This window comes from Eptatretus burgeri, chromosome 8 (genome assembly GCF_056783735.1).
Source record: "Eptatretus burgeri isolate ZD-2024b chromosome 8, Ebu_testis_v1, whole genome shotgun sequence".
Taxonomy (NCBI): domain Eukaryota; kingdom Metazoa; phylum Chordata; class Myxini; order Myxiniformes; family Myxinidae; genus Eptatretus; species Eptatretus burgeri.
In genome coordinates this window covers 108,167,638-108,184,573 of record NC_140968.1, presented here as the reverse complement: position 1 = coordinate 108,184,573, position 16,936 = coordinate 108,167,638, and the positions used below count along the sequence as shown (strand labels likewise).

Sequence of the window (16,936 nt, the reverse complement as noted above, 5' to 3'; positions counted from 1 at the left end):
CAATCGGGTGTGTGTGCACACCATAAATTGTGCGCACAAAATCCTTTGAGAAAAATGATCATTATATTGTTGCGCTTATGAGTCTCAAATAAATCCTCGAGTAGTTAAAGCAGTTATTTCATTGTTGTATGTTTTTTTTTTAGTTTAACTGTCTAAAGTCCGTGTTGATAAATCTGTGTTGCGATTGTGGAGTAAGAAATTCCCAAGTATCACTTTTTCACCACTCCACATTCCTTTCTGCGGACTATCTGCCAAATAGTTTTCTCACCCATAAATGCATTGTCCACGCAGCCCCCCCTCCCCCGAAACCATTTCAAACCGCTTCATGCGTGCCCGTCACAAAAGTTTACACCAAAACCGGACGCTCGCGAGCCGATTCGCTTAACGAGCACCCCAAGGGCTGAGGCACGGTTCGTGAGCGCCAATCGAAGAATATCGCGCCAAGATCCAGCACGAATGCAGCTCTGCCCATGGATGAGGGGAGGGGGCGAAGCGAAGTGTGAAAGAATTTGAAGATCAATAAAAAGGCTGCATGTAAACCTTCTCGGAGAGAATGTTGTGGGGGACACGGACTGAAAGATTTGAAGCTTTGCAGCTTTTTTTGGTATATTGTCGAGGTTCGTATAAGAGATCACACAGAACACATAACAAGGGGACATTACTTTACTTTTACTGTGCTCAATATGTGTGACGTCATCATGTCTACGTCATCCTGCTTCACACAGGAACTTTATGCTTGTGTGACTGGGATCAGAGTACTGAAGACTTGCAATTTTTATTGTGCTACGTCAAAAGAATGAAACCTTTTATTGTGACTACGTCAAAAGAATGAAACATTTTATTGTGACGACTGTCAAAAGAATACAAAATCCCTGGGAAAAAGTGCTATGGGCGGTGTATGGACATTACACCCTTGTCTGGCAAAAACCAAAATTACTATTTTCATTCGTATACAGCATACAAAAGTTTTTTTCTTTTCAATTGAAGATTTAAAATGAGCTTCTTTAAAGTGTACGTGTACAAAACTTGTAAAATATAAACTAAAAAATATCTCTCGGGAATTTTCCCTCAAATGTTTATTTATTTCACATGGTACAAGTGAATTCCACGTCCATGCACATGCGAAATAGTTTGGTTATAACTCCTGTACTTGCACATGATTCAGCCTTGAAATCTCGTGCGAAAACAAAAAGTTTTTTCTAATTAAAGACTTCACGATTTTCTTCTTTCCTCCGCATTATGAAAACGTACCTTCTTTGGGCGGTGTATAGGTGGACCGCTGTTGCGATCGCTGACATTCCTTACTTAATTTTCTTTGCACGAATTGTAATCAAAATAAAGCTCTGTTTCTTCAAAAGGTAGCAATGATAAAAAGGTAACTTAATGATAACTCCTCCTCCCCACATCGCGCCTCACCAGACACATTGAAAACGGCTATTATAATGCATTGTTGTTTCAAAACGCCAATGTTCGTCCTATTTTCTCACCTTTAACTGAAATAGAAACATGAACCATATTAACAACTACAACAAAATGACATCAGAAGGTGAATTAGAGTTAAGATAAAGCCATGAGTGAGTCTGAATGGACTTTATATGACAGGCCTTCATTTCACTTAAAATGCACTTTTATCTAAAAACGCTAATTTTCTTCCCGTTTTTTTTTTTTTTTTGCACCCGAAACTTACACCATCTTTGCGACGACAAAAAATAAATCAGGTGTCGAATTAAGTGTAGATAAAGCAGTGTGTAAGAAAGTGGGATCATTACAAAAGAAGCTCCAGAGTGAACAAAATGGCGGCGATTTGATTTTGAAGCCCCGTCTTGAATGTGGGAAGCCCCGCCCTGAACTGAGAAGCCCCGCCCCTAAACAGACAGACAGCGAGACTGCCGCAGATTATGTACAAGAGATGCAGACTTGTGTGAAAGCCGTTCAAAAATGACGGGTTGGAATTATTTTACTCGAAATATTCAAGGAAACTGCAAGATATGATGTTTCATAGCAAGAAACGTTATTTTAAACCATTCCTGTACATATGTGATCCTATTTTATATTCTGGGATGTTTTGTTTCGACGGCAGAGCATCGTGAGGGTGCCAAAGTCTGAATCCACAGTCTATCATCAGGTATGCATATTGTACACCGCTCCTTCCTAATTCCATACACAGGCAATGTATGACGTCATCGCCGGGTGCCAAAGAAACGCAGTACTCTGTTTTTACTCCATTTGTTTTTTTTTTTGTTGTTGTTGTTTGTCCAGGCGATGTCTGAAACATCCTTTGAGCTAGGAGGCTGAAATTTGGGGACAAAAAATGTGAAGATGTGCTTTGGAAAAACATTAATTTTTTTTAAATTAATGAATTAATTGATTAATTACTTAATTTGTTTCTCGTCTGGCCAATACCTCAGGCACCTTTTCAGCGAGGAAGCTGATGCTTGGACATGACAGTGACCAAGTTATAGGCGATAAAGGGTATTTTTGATTTATTTATTAATCAATTTATCCACTAATTATTCCTTTTTCGATTAATTAATTTTCAAAAAGTTACAGATTCGGATGAGAGTCATGCTTTTGGAAGGCAATTGATTAAGAAATTAATTATTTAAGATGATTATTTTTAATTCTGCCAATAATCAATTAATCAATCAATTATTGTACACTGCTCTCTCCCAATACTGTCTCCATGTACTGCACAACAGCATCGCCGGGTGCTGAGGGTGCCCAGGCAATGTCGCATGCTGGAGAATTTGTTATTTATTTATTTGGCATGGGGGCAGTGTACTTTGTACCTCTACTTGCATCTTCCATATTTATTAGACATCTTCTGCACGTGAATGAACACTTGTTTTACTCTGTGCGCATTACACATCACGTGCCGTGAATTTCACCTCCAGTGCCTTGTATTTATTGTTATTTTTTGAAAAGTTGCTGTACGCCACCCTTGACAATTTCAATACAATTCCAGTTTTTCTAATTTTGAGTTTTTATATCCTGAAAAATAGACCTTTATGAACACACAGTCATGTTAAAATATTGGCTTTTAAAACCCCACTTAAATCACCCTGATGAAGGGGACAGATAAACACACTGTGTTTTATGTAGGTAGATAGGGCCAGTGACACCTACCTGTTCATGTGATAACAATTAGTCGCATGTGAATGCACCACGGTAATGACGAGAGTGATGATGGTGATGATAAACTCTCTCAGTTTCATGCACCCCACAATGCTGATTGCGTATTGAAAGCTTCATTTGAAAAAATGTTTGAAAAATGTGCCCCTAATTGTACGCTTTAGTATTTGACCTTTTGACCCCACCTCAGGGCCAAAAATTATTCTGCTCTCATACCTTCATGCCATGTGGTGTCATAATTACCAGGTTTGATGAGTTTCTGCACTGCTGTTTATGAGGGGATAGTGTGACAGACAGACAGACAGACAGACAGACAGACAGACAGACAGACAGACAGACAGACAGACAGACAGAGAGAGAGAGAGAGAGAGAGAGAGAGAGAGAGAGAGAGAGAGAGAGAGAGAGAGACAGACACAATTACATTATAGGTCTGCCTCCATGTGTTTTTTTAAAGTGTGCTGGATAATTAACGTGATAAGATAATGAACATTTGGATCATGCCGTAAAGTAGAATTTCAAAAATCTAAACCTTCAGTCATGGATATCGTTTCATATTCACTAAAGTGCATACCTTGTAGGTGAGCTTCTTCAGTTGATTTGAAAGCACAGCATGAAGTGATTTTACAAATACTTTTGGTGGTCCACCTTCACCTGGAGGTTGGCCCCTCCACAGCTGCCAGATGCTCCACTGCAGGCCCACCAAGTTTGAATGACCAACATTCTCTAACTGCAAATGACAAAACCACCTCCATCAGAACACAAAGGAATTATCAGGCCTTAAAGGCCCGGTCACACCTTGACGTTTTAGCCAGAGATGGCAACGTATTAAAATGTATGTAAAACGCTGGCTTACGTTGAACTTTTGATGTTTTTTTTTTAAAGATTCGGACGTATTCATAGCGACTTGGTCTTATGTATAACGCATTGGTAACGGACACAGAACGTTTCGTTGTGTTATAGATAACTTATACCAACGAATGCTGAACCTGTTGTCGGCCTACACAACCGATGCCCAACGATAGTCTAACTTAGGCATAGCGCGTTGCACGCATCGCCGACGATGTCGTGACGTAGCCTATTAAAAGGCTGACGCACAACGATTCGAATCATAACTGCCGTAGAAATGGAAGTGACAACATCGCGGTCACACCTTGGCGATCTTGCCAGCGTATGCCGACCTAAGAAAAATGTGTCTAAAACGTTGGGGCACGTCAAATACGGTACGAGTAAGTTTGGTATACGTGAGTAGAACGCTAAAGTACGCTATCATACGTCATAGTAAGTCGAGTACGTCAAGAAATTTTAAACATGTTCAAAATTTTACGACGTACTCGGCGTATGACACACGTTCCGCATGCGATGGGGATAAGTTTTACACACGATATGTGGACGCTTACACACGTCCACAAAGGCTACTTATAAGCTACTCATAAGTCGAAACACGTCGCGGTAATGTCTTTTTTGCACAAAACTTATTTCTAACTTATGTTTGACGTGCTTTGAACCAATTCTTTACGTAGTCCCAACACACATCGACGTATGTAGACGTATTCCAATGACGTCGTCCGGTCGACAAAAAAAAAAAAAAATTAACGTGTTTCTAGCTTACAAATGCCATATAAAGACGTGTTCCCAGCGGTTTTGGGAATTGGTATATAAAAATGCTGCTCATAAAAGGGGAACCCAACAGTGTTTTCGAGTCCTTTTTGAGTCGATGTCCATGTCAGCAGTAACAGTATCAGTATCAGTATTAGTAGTAGTTTGTTCATGTTGGCAGTAGTAGGTGAATGTGAGGGGGAGGGTGTGGGTTATGATGGATCGTCCTTGCGTCCGCGTGTCCACGGGTAGGAGACATCTTTTCACCATCGTTCGAAGTTCTTCGCGGCTAATTTTTTATGGGGCTTTTTCAACAATGAGCTATAGCTTGTTTTTACGATTTAGGTCTATTCATAACGGGTTTGACAAATGCACAATGAACTAATAATGTGCATAGAGCGCTTTGATTACTTATAGATACGATATACCAACGAATAATTATCGTGAAGCCGGCGTTCACAAACTATGCCCAACGAGAGCCTAACTTATGCATATCGTGCGGCAGTTTATCTTTGCCGGTGACGTGGGGTTTGCTATTCATAGGCTGCCACTCAACGATTTAAATGGCTGCATCTCCACTATTGAAAGTAGATGCTTGCGCTCAACAATTGGATTTTTTTTTTTACACTCAACGACTTTTAAACGGTACCACTCAACTATTTTCATTGTTTACAATGAACGATTTAAATTGCTGTCACTCGCCTTTGTTTTTTGACGCTGGGGTTTTGAAATTTGAAGCGTTTCTTCTGAACGTGTTAAAACGCTCAAACTCGACTATTTTAAATAGACGCTGCCGATGGACAATTGGAATCATAGCCAAGCTCGACATCGAAGTGTGAACATCCTCGTCATGCCGAAGAAAAGTTTGAAGAATGCTGCAAATAAGTGTCCTGGCCGTGGCCGTGGACGCTGATGCAAGGACGATCCATTATACCGACGTCTTTCAGCCTATGAGTAACTTAAAAGTAATGTCTGTCGACGTGTGGCAACGATCGCGTAACGTGCCAACAACACGTTAATCATAGGTTAGAAATAAGTTTCGGGTACACTAAACATTTCCTCGGCGTGTCTCAACTTATGATTAACTTACAAGTAGCATGTGTTGACGTCTGTCAACGATCGCAGACCATGCATACAACTTGTGGCCAGCGTAGCAGAACGTGTGAGTCATACGCCGGCATACGTCGTGAAATTTCAAGCATGAAAAAATTTGAGGACAACCAAAAAGTACAACGTTTAAAGCCAGCGTACAACGACGTATGGCAGTGTTTTTCAGCATGCTCTCAATGTTATCAAAACTTACCCATAACGTATTCAACGTGTGCCAGCGTTTTAGAAAAAAAAATTCAAAAATCGGCATACGTTGGCTAAAACGTCAAGGTGTGACCGGGCCTTAAGCTCACTAAACAGTGGGTGGCATTTTTTTTCTGCATCAAACCAAGCACTCACCTTGGAAGAGAGAAACATGAGCATCGTGTGCAATCTGTTATCATGGATAACTTTTGAGCCCTGCTCCTTATTATTCGACACCACCTGGCCAAGGCGCCCGACAGCCATTGCCAAAGCATCTGCCTTGGTTTCAACCTTTGAATGCTCAAGTATTTCTTCTGTAGTCGTCATGAGCTGCAAAGACTCCAATTCATCCATCCAGGACCTAGGCACCATCTTTCTGCCACTCTGTTTCAGACCTGCACTTCCATCAACACACGTTTGTTCCTCCTTCTCTGCTCCTTCATTTATCTGCTCAAAATCATTGTGAGGTGTTGAATGGATAGCAGTGGACGACACGGTTTGGTGAGCATAACTTCTGGTGAGTGAATTATTACCAGTGTGCGAACACAACATAGTCACTCTTTGCCATCGTTGGGAACTCGAGATGACGAATTCCCCAGGGCAAATGCACAGCCGAATACCAGGCCAAGGAACAGCAATGCAGAGACGAGCGGCGATGCACCGGGCCATTCTGTCCACCGTGAGACCGTGCAAACCCGACCAGTTCATTCAGGGCAAAGAGCACATGGTACAGTTAAGTCATGCTTGCAAGTTTTTTTGACGTAAAAATAAAAGACAGACAGAATAGTACGATAATGGAAGCAAAAATGAAAATAAAATTGTTTTCAAATGCTCATATACAGTGCATGTGCACTTCTAATTTAGGTCATCCAAAATTCAAGAGTAAAACAATTTATAATAATTAACCTACCTGCGGTAGTCCAGAGGGAAAAAAATTATCACACATGCATGAATTTGGTACTCTTCCAATGAATTTCCAAGTTTCCAGAAAATCCCATTCAGTGCTTACATACACGTGTAACAGGGAACCTTGGCACCTGGCACACTCATTTCCTGGGAATTTGAGGTTTTCATGCAAACTAGAATCTTTTCAACTCTTCCTTGCTCTTCAATGAGCTTTTCTCCTGCAGAGAAATTAAAAAAAAGAAGTAATTATATTCATGTAGTTCTCTCAATTATAATGGTTGCTGGTGCTTTATAAATTTAATTTTTATGCTACAAGTCGAATTGGCTGTCAGTTATGTTTCCCTTTACCAAGAGTCTTTTGACCTAAATGTTGATAAAAGGAATGTCTTGCTATGGAACAAAGTGACCTGGTTAATAAAACTGCAACTTTTGAACATGTAGACACGTATTGCAGTTGGATTTCTTTTGCCTCATGCTTATCAGCCCCCTCCACTCCCACAAAAGCATATAAATGCCAGGAAACGCAATCTTAGCTTAGTGCAAATCATTGTAGATGTTTACATCTCAGTGCTTTGGACTCTGTGGCACCATGTTAAAAGGTTCTCTGATGAAATGTACTCTCGTTGTGGAGAGTGTATTAATTGAAGTATTATTTTGAGTAACAGGATTTACATCGAATCGGTTAACAACAAAATTCCACAACAATTTGGTGCCGTGACTCAGATGTACTAAATCCCTGGAGGCAGTCCGTGGTCCGGAGGGATGGCGAATGCCAACGAGATGCCATCCCTGACGGCGGGCCTGTTCTTAGCGGGTAACGTACTTCGAACAAAGGAAAGTACATGTCAGAGAATTTTTATTGATAGGCCTGAGAGGATCCTGTGGTCAGGGACCGCTTAAGCCTTCGGGGCTGAACAAGAGATCATGGATCTCTTGACGGGAAGCTCGAGTCCGCCATACCTTGAGCGAGTTCGGTACTCTGCTCATGGTGCTGTACTGGGTACAGCAGAGGCATTGGGGAAAAGGCCAATCCCCTCTGGCCAAAGGGAGGGGGGTTGGAATACCACATCTGCAAAGAGAGGGGTTTGAGACCCAGCTCACTGTGTAGTGAGATTGTTATATGTTGTGTGGATTGAGGTTATGAAGTGCTTATTTCATGGTATTTGTGACCTGGTAATTGTTTTAAAAATGGGAAATGCTGTTGGAAAGAGTGATAAGATTGTGTATACCAAAGCAACCTGCCCCAGACTATGGAGAGGGACATGCGCGAGATATATGTTTGATAAATACGGACCTGATTCTGTGAGAGACGTTGCAAATTGGTGTGTTTGGACTTTGAACAGTAAATTGCCTTTCCCTGAGAATGGTACGTTTGATCGGGATTGTTTGAATCACCTGAGGAAAGTTCTGGAGGGAAATGAAGAGGATGAACGAGGAGCCAGAGGAGTACTTAAAGAGGAGATAAGGAAAGCATGGAGAGAAGGGAGTGCAGACACAACACAAAGAGAGGGCTCCTCTTGGTGACAGGGTTGGAGTGCAGACCCGATCCAAAAAGGCCACGTTGGAGGCTGCGAAGGAAGGAAATGAAGAGGCACTGCAAGGTACATTCCCATTGCGAGATTGCCCGGGGGCCAGAGGCGTGCAAGCAATATAATCGAACAGCCTTATGCTGAGACGGAGGCTAAACTGAGTTCCGACCCAGGTAAACGAGCAAGGAAAATTGGCAAGTGGGAAATGAAGATTACTGGACGATGTCATACATGAATGCCTTGTTAGAAATAATATTGCAGCAAACAAAGCATGAAGAGAAATTGACATTCATAAAATAAAACAAAATAATTAAAACGACCTCAGCAAGACAGTTTGGGGACATATTAAAATATCCCTCAGATCGGTGCATTGCTTCAAATGATGCATTAATGGAATGTGTGAGAATCCCTTACTCGTGCTGTGGTTAAGCTGTGGGAGTCAAAATGGATCAAAGCTCCGGCTTTCTCACTGTTTGATAACTTTGTATGCTATTTTGGCTTTGAACATTGTACGTTGCATACATAATAAATGGATGGTCTCCTCGGAGCATCATTTGAATACCTGTTATGATAATAATAATAATAATACTAAAAATAATAATACAAGTCTGAAGACGACGATGGTTCATGAGCGGTATTTGACGATGTAGATTGTTTCAGAAGTCAAGGATGAGACAATGTGATAATTTTTGACCAAGTTATAAAAATGATCAACATGATGAGGTACGAGTGACAGGTTATTAGCTACAAAATGTCGAAAACCCGGTTTCGTTCAACAACTTTCAAAATTTGACCTTTGCATAACCTTTAAAGGTCACAAAACAATGTTGTGGACATTAAAATAAGGAAACAGGATACGTGCTATAGCTTATTGGAGTTAGTTTGTCGAAGAAGGTCGAAAACCCGGTTCGATTCCCACAACTTTGAAAATTTGACCTTTGTGAACTTTAAAGATCAAAGGTCAAGGATTATGACCTTTGGTGCAAAACTTCCTCTGGAACATTCCAGGAACAATATAACGTCATATAGGCTATATGGCATTTCACACTCCTCGGATTATCCATACTTTGATGAAATCAGCGTAAAAACAAACTTGAAGGGGGCGCCACTGGCAAGGTGTTTGAGATAGAGCAAAATGGTTTCAAGACTTTAGGTGGGGAATGACCTCAAGATTATGCATAAAAAAATATTGTCATCCTGGCTCTCAAAGTTTGGGCGGTGGTATGATTTTTATGTCAAAATTCGAAATTTTCTAAGTTCGTGACCTTGTGACCTTGACATGAAAATGAAAAATCGAGCTCCGTGGGGCTATGCAGGTGCTATTGGGCTAACCAAATACCGAAACCACAGCCAGATTCGACAAACCCCTCGGAGAAGATAATTTTTATGTCAAAATTCGCAATTTTCAAAGTTCGTGACCTTGGGACGAAAATGAAAAAAAAAAAAAAAAAAAAAAAAATCGAGCTCCGTGGGGCTATGCAGGTGCCATTGGGCTAACCAAATACCGAAACCCCTGTCAGATTTGACAAACCCCCTAGGAGAAGATGCAAATTGAAATCGGCTAACACCTAAAAACACGTTTTTTGGGCGTGGCTCTGCCCATAATGGGTGCACCACACCCATTCTCAGGAAAACACAACTAGATCATGATATAAACCTCCCACCAAAATTTTATCAGGATCGGATCAAAACCCACAGAGCTATGCTCGGGACAGACAGACAGACAGACCCCACCCAGACAAATAATAACATAATAAATGTCAAAGGAATAGCAAATACAGACACACAACAATAACGAATATAGTGGTGATGCATGCATGATAGTCTTCGGGTAACATGTTAAATCTCGAGGCCACTTTGGCTTGGTGCTGATAACGCGAAGGTCGTGAGTTTTTCCCTGTGAGGGCCAACACTCTCCACTGAGTCTGTGTTTGAATCTCAGCTTAGCTATAGACTGGAATCTCTGTGTTTTGCAGGCAGGGAAGGACGTAAATGTGTGTTCCCTACCTTGGATAGACACTGAAGAAAGTGTTGAAGTTTATTTAAAAGCCATAGGGATTTTGGATAACTTGTGAAATAACAATTGTGAATTTGGAATATACTGTATTCCGAAAGTGAAGTCCATTTAGGAGGATCACTATCACCGGCATTATGAGGATTTATAATTACTCAGCCCAGCAAGGTGAAGTGCGAAGCAGCTGTTCATACTGCAAGAAGAGATTTATGGGTACTGAACCCTCCATTCAATCCATATGCAAATTCAAGGGTGGGGAGGGGTGTGTCGAAATTCACATGCCGTTGGCAGTGACGTGAGAGAAATGTTTCCAAAATTCGATTTGATTCGTACTTAAAATGTGATCAAAATGTAGAAATGTGATTGGAATGATTTTAAAGTGATTTGATGATGTTTAGCACAAAGGGCGATTCACAGATGATGCATGATCCCTCGGATAGACGTTAAACGAGGCGTGCTGTCTTCATTAGTCTGTGAATGTTAAAATTAATAAATGACATTGGTTGATAGATGTAAAAGACAAATTTCTGCCAAGACTACTACTGGGAAGGCAATGGCAAACGACCCAGTGTAACCCTTTGATCGATTCAGGCAGGCAAAATTCATTGCATATATGAATGAAATAATGTAACCTCTTACAATGATTTATCTGTTAACCAAGGGCATCAACTGGTGAAGAAAATTGGGTTAAAATCCAGACAAAGCCAGTGCTCCTGGCCTGGTACCAAAGTAATGAAGTATCCGTCCCAGATCCTTCGTCAGAGTCCAAGTCTCGCATCCAGGGAGCAAGACTGGAAGCACCAAGGACCTGAAGACTCGGACTTTTGTCCTCCCACACAGGTACCGGCAGCGCCACACCCCTTTATCCAGTGAATCTATGACTCCCCAGGCCCGAACCAGACGTCGATTGACCTCTCACTCACAGCCGGCAGAGACCTGAATATCACTGCCAAGGTAAGTGAATCTCTCCACGACCGCAACATCCTCACCACAAACAGGCACAGACAGGACAGCGGCATCCAAGATGTCATTGAAAGCCTGGATCTTCATTTTCACCCAGGAAACCCGTAATCCCAGCGTCTCCGACTCCTCATTCAGCCCCTCGAGGGCCCCCAAAAGGATAACTAAAGTCTCCGCAAGGATGACTGCATCATCTGCGAAATCAAGGTCAGAGATCTTGACATTCCCAAACGATGCACCACAGCTTGATCTTTCCGACATCCTCCCTAGAATCCAGTCCATACAAGTGCTGAAAAGTGTGGGGGCCAATACACACCCCTGATGAACTCCAGTAACAACTGGAAATAAGTCAGAGATGGTACCACCACATCTCACAGCACTCTCAGTACCAGAGTAGAGTTCAGACATCAGATCGATCAGTTTTGGTGGCACCCCACGAAGACCAAGAATCCTCCAGAGAGCATTCTGATTCACCGAATCGAACGCTTTTCAGAGATCAACATAGGCTGCAAGCAGCCCTTGCCGAAACTCTTGTCTGCGTTCGGTGAGGACCAGAAGAGCAAGGATACGCTCAATCGTTGACTTCTTTGGTGTAAAGCCTGACTGCTATGGATGCTGGTGCTCAAGGAGATGGTGGCGAACCCTATGAAGAATTATCCAAGCAAAGACCTTGCCCGGCACTGAGAACAGCGTCACCCCTCGGTAGTTCTTGCAGTCTTGGCGATCACCCCTCCCTTTCCAGAGAGGGACAACAAGGCCCCTCTTCCAGTCAGTTGGGATGATACCTGTGTTCCAAGCAGAGCACATAACTGCATGCAACGACATGAGTGCAGCATTTCCACCAGCCTTGAGAAGTTCAGAATGGATGCTACAAATCCCTGAAGCTTTACCCCATTTCAACCAGTTCACGGCAGCCCGTGTTTCCACAAGCGAAGGTGGACCACAGTTGATTGGAGGGTCAGCAACAGGGATTGCAACATCCTTCAACGTCCAACAGACAGCTGGTGGATCAGCCTGGTACAACTGCTCAAAGTAACCGGCCCAGCGGGCCTTCACTTCGGACTACTCTGTCAAGAGCCTACCACCCTCTGCTCATACTGCAGTGCACAGAGGGATGGGCTTGGATGAACACAATGCGCGAATTCCCCTGTAAGCAGGATGAGAATCCCTTGACCACATGTGATGTGGTCTACCCCCTCACAGATTCCTCGCACAAAGGCCTCCTTGTCCAGCCTTAGTGCACGTACAGTTTTACGCCTCAGCTCCTTGAACAGCTCAGCTCTGCCATTCAGCCTGGCCCTGTGAATCTGGTCAATGGTATCCAGTGTCCCTTGAGAGACAAAATTCTTCTTTGCCCTGCGGTGAGTTCCACGACATCCACAGGCAACATGAAGGACGGTGGTCTTGAAGGCACTTCACAACTCTTCAGGACCACCCAAAGCACCCAGATACCCCAAATGTCCACTCAGCCTGTTCACAAACTCCTCAGCTACCCTCTCATCCTTGAGCTTGCCAACATCCAGCCGAGGCTGGGATGGTACCATTCTGCCGGATTGAAGGTGCAGCTTCAGAGTTGCAACAACAAGCCTGTGGTCAGTGTTGAGGAACTGAGCACTCCGGTAGATCCTGCAGTTCTGGATCATCCTCCAGTGACCATCAACGAGGACATGGTCAATCTCCTTTGCCACACCGCCAGCATTGGAACACCAAGTCCAGCGATGAGCTTGTGGGCGCTGAAACCATGAACCGGCCACCCTAAGTCCATGACTTCTTTCAAAGTCAAGGAACTTAGTGCTATTCTGGTTCATCGTGCCTGACCCATGGGGACCAACACACATCTCATAACCATCCCTATCAGTTCTCGTCGATGCATTGAAATCCCCCAAGACTAGAAGTGTATCTCTCTGGGGCACTGATCAACCACAGACTCGAGCGTGGAGTAGAATGTGTCCTTCACGGTGAGGTCACTCGCCTCAGTCGGAGCAGAAACAGAGACCAGAGAAATGACACCTAAGGAGTGACGAATCGTTAGTCTCATAATACGCTCATTGACCGGTGTTACCTCAATTATCATTGGAGTCAGCTTATTGGACACAGCTGCAGCAACTCCTTGGGAATGGTAACCATCAGAGCGACCAGACCAATCGTAGGTGTAACCACCCACCATGATCTCACCGCAATCCGGTCTGCGAACCTCAGAGAGTGCTGCAATACCGATGTCCAAACGCTTGAGCTCAGATGGTAACAGACAGGTGATCATCCTCTCTTAGGGAGAGGACATTCCAGGCACCCACCCAAAGGGACCGCCTCTGGTTAACCCAAGGAAACCGCCATCTGGTGGACGCCACCTCAGCACCACTCCGACACACTCTCCCGCAATCTGACCCAGGAATGTTACCCCATGGTTTCCCTCCGATCATCAAAGATTGGGGGTCCCGAAGGCTTTGCCCCAATCCCGTCATCCAGTGAGTTGCCCTGCGAAGGGAAGCTGCACAGGAGGTACTCCCACGGAGTGGGTTTTCAGATTTCTTTGCGTTTTTGTGTTTTGCGGAATGAAGGGTTTTTCGGTGGCCGGAGTGCAAATCCTGCCACCAACCTCCTAATAAGAAGTAACCCAAGTGCAGGAGGATGTCCGCAGACACAGTTGGGCACTAGATATGGATGGCCGTTGGCTCACAAGGAGCTCCTCCGCCCTCTGACAGGTTTTGTTTTTAATCCTGCTGGGTGTCCATATCCAAACACCCTCCTCACCAAAAAACCTTGTGGGGGAGACGGTTTTGTCGCCGACAACCCGAACATGGAACAAGTTTGTACAGGTTTACATGATACCTGTAGCAAGTCACAGATCTAATCTGACCTGACAACCCTAACATGCTGCAGATTCTGGCATAAATGTTGAAATGGAACTGGAAATGGATGTGCATCAGTTAAGTACGAGTTGAGACTCAGACCTTGAGCATGAGCAGTTTTTGGATCGAGATTTTACTAAGTGATTTGTTAATCAGAGGGTTTGGCATGTGATCCCATCTTTAGTGGGGCAGAAAGCTCTCGCCCTGGGTTCGAGGGGTGCAGGGGGAGCCTTTCGACCACCATGGAGACTATCTGGAACTGCCCCAAAGGATGGAACTCCTCCCAGGGAGTGGTCTGTCTGCACCACGAAGCTGGGTCATCTACCAGCCTGAACAAGAAGATGCTTGATTGTCATTTCATAAACATTGTTTTTAAAAATAACAATAGGAGGGAATGTTGGGATTTGTACCTTTTTCTTTAAAGCTTTTTGTTTTTCCAACTCAATTCATTCACTTGCAGTTAAGTAAAAAATATTCCTGTTTGCTGTTCCAAAGGAACATTGTGTGTGAGATAAGTAAAGTCATACTTGAGTGATTCAAGGGAGCATTGTGAAGCAGAATCTGGGAGGAAAACCTTTGATCTTGCTTATCTGTTTGATATATATCACCAGCACATAAACCAGCTGGTAATCCAGCTGGTCTTGGGATGAAAAGAAGGAATTGTGTATCGTGGAATTTGTTGGAGATAAAAAACATATACAAGAGAATAATTCGGCTATTCTGCAAAGCACTCTCCGGGTTCCTCAAATGCAAATTGGTGTGCCTGGGGTGTGTTTTCCGTGGCATGTATTGATAGATAATAAACAATTTTCTCTCAAGTACAACGACGTCTTCATACCTTAGTAAAGAGTGATCGACGCCTCGACAATTGTTTGTGCGCAGGTTCAATGTCCGTGCACAGGGTCATTGTCCGTACACAGGCGACACATGCACGTGGGTTTGTACACAAGTTCATCGTTACCCTTCAGGTTGGTTTCCGTTCCATACTGTTTGAATACAATTCCAAAACCGTTTGGGATTGTCTTTCAAATGTGACGTTGAAGGCGGTCACATTTCGCCAACTACCTACTTGTGAGGCATTCATTTTTTGTATTTTTTTGTGTGCATAGTCAAGGCTCATGGAAGCTCGTCTCGTCTTCATGACGTCAAATAAACATTTTTTAATTCCCTCGAACGTCATAAAATCACTCGGCCTTTGGAATCGCAGTGATAAGGGACATTTTCACAAAAGCGGCTCAGGTAACGGTAAAGACTGTCTGAGAATTTTTATCAAGCATATATTGCCCAGTCAGTGCAGAGGCCTTATGATGATCCTGCGTTATGACATCATTTGAACATTTTTCTCGGCCTTATAAGGGGTTCAAGCACTATTTCGAGAATATCAAAGAAAGTTGATTTTTGAGTTTGTTCTTTACCGTTACCTGACCCGCTTTTGTGAAAATGTCCCATAAACTAGAAGGGCACTCGGTAGAGCGCACACCTCCGTCACGCGATGCCTGGACCAACAGAACATATCGGGCCAAATAAATTATTGGGATATCGTGTTATGTATCGTTTTTGGCCCGATCTCTCAACGGTGAAGAATCACTTTTAAAATTCTAGTGGATGGATCCGGATCCGGATCTTCACCAAAATCAAATCAGTTAGTCCTTGTTACACACCCAACACGTCCACAACATTTCATCCAGATCCGTCCACAACTTGAGATATCCTGCACACAGCCAAACAGAGAGAGGTGAAAACATAACCCCCTTCACCTTCGGTGGCGGAGGTCATGAAGGAAGCACGAATAATAGGTTTGAGTCTGGACGAGAACAGCATGTTGTGAATTGGAGTAAAAGAACAAATCAAAACCCCAGTTTAGCGGTTCATTTGGTTTTTAACCTCTTTTATTCCGACGAAGGGTTCATGGCCGAAACGTCACCGTGTCCGTTCTTCCGTCACGTTCTGTTGATTTGATCCATTGTTATTGATTCCACGGGATTTACCTTCATAGCGAACGTAGTGAGCTTCATACTTAACGCGTGCACATGAGAGAATAGGAAACAACAACAACACAATACCTTGGCAATTTGGAATCCGTGTCGTTGGCGATGACCCTTTTGCTTCCGGTTTTTTTTTTTTTTTGCTTCCGGTTTTTGTCATGGGGAATGAAGCATGCCGGGAGATAAAGGAGACATGAAAGACCCAAATATCAGACATGGTGCACATTTCCTCCACTGATTTTAATAAAGATATCTCCCGCAAAATCAAAAAATATTTTTTAATCATGATTTACGTTATTTGATCGCTGATCCCGAATCCAGGCCGAAGTAACCGGAAATTGCGTATACAGTTGTGAACAAGTTATAGGTAAAGTCAGAAGCGAATGTAAGAAAAATTCTACGTTCGCTTCTGGTATTAATTTTTTAGATGAGATCCTGTTCTAGGCGGTGTAGTTGGAGTTGTGAAGGTAATGGTGAGGCATAATGTTGAGGGAATATATTATTTTTAGATGAGATCCTATTCCAGGTGGTGTAGTTGTTGTTGTGAAGGTAATGTTGAGGTAATATTTATTTTCTCAGATGAGATCTTGTTCTCGGTGGTGTAGTTGTTGTGAAGGTAATGTTGAGGTAATATCTATTTTTTCAGATGAGATCCTGTTCTAGGCAGTGTAG

At 43.1% G+C, this 16,936-nt stretch overlaps 1 protein-coding gene across 9 annotated transcripts in view; it reads right to left on the bottom strand.

Moving 5' to 3' along the window:
• The window catches only part of LOC147022510 (FAST kinase domain-containing protein 4-like), a 107,151-nt gene that overhangs the window by 83,265 nt on the left and 6,950 nt on the right, over window positions 1-16,936 (bottom strand). For 3 of the 9 annotated variants that reach the window (XM_085893473.1, XM_085893474.1, XM_085893471.1), the window contains 3 exons: window positions 7,031-7,145; window positions 6,178-6,691; window positions 3,704-3,859 (listed from right to left, as the gene is read on the bottom strand). In XM_085893473.1, coding sequence (XP_085749599.1) covers window positions 3,704-3,859; window positions 6,178-6,691; window positions 7,031-7,145 — 785 coding nt within the window. Of the gene's footprint in view, window positions 1-3,703; window positions 3,860-6,177; window positions 6,692-6,931; window positions 7,146-16,342; window positions 16,497-16,936 lie in introns of those variants that run through there. The other 6 variants (XM_085893472.1, XM_085893478.1, XM_085893479.1 and 3 more) reach the window with 6 other exon arrangements.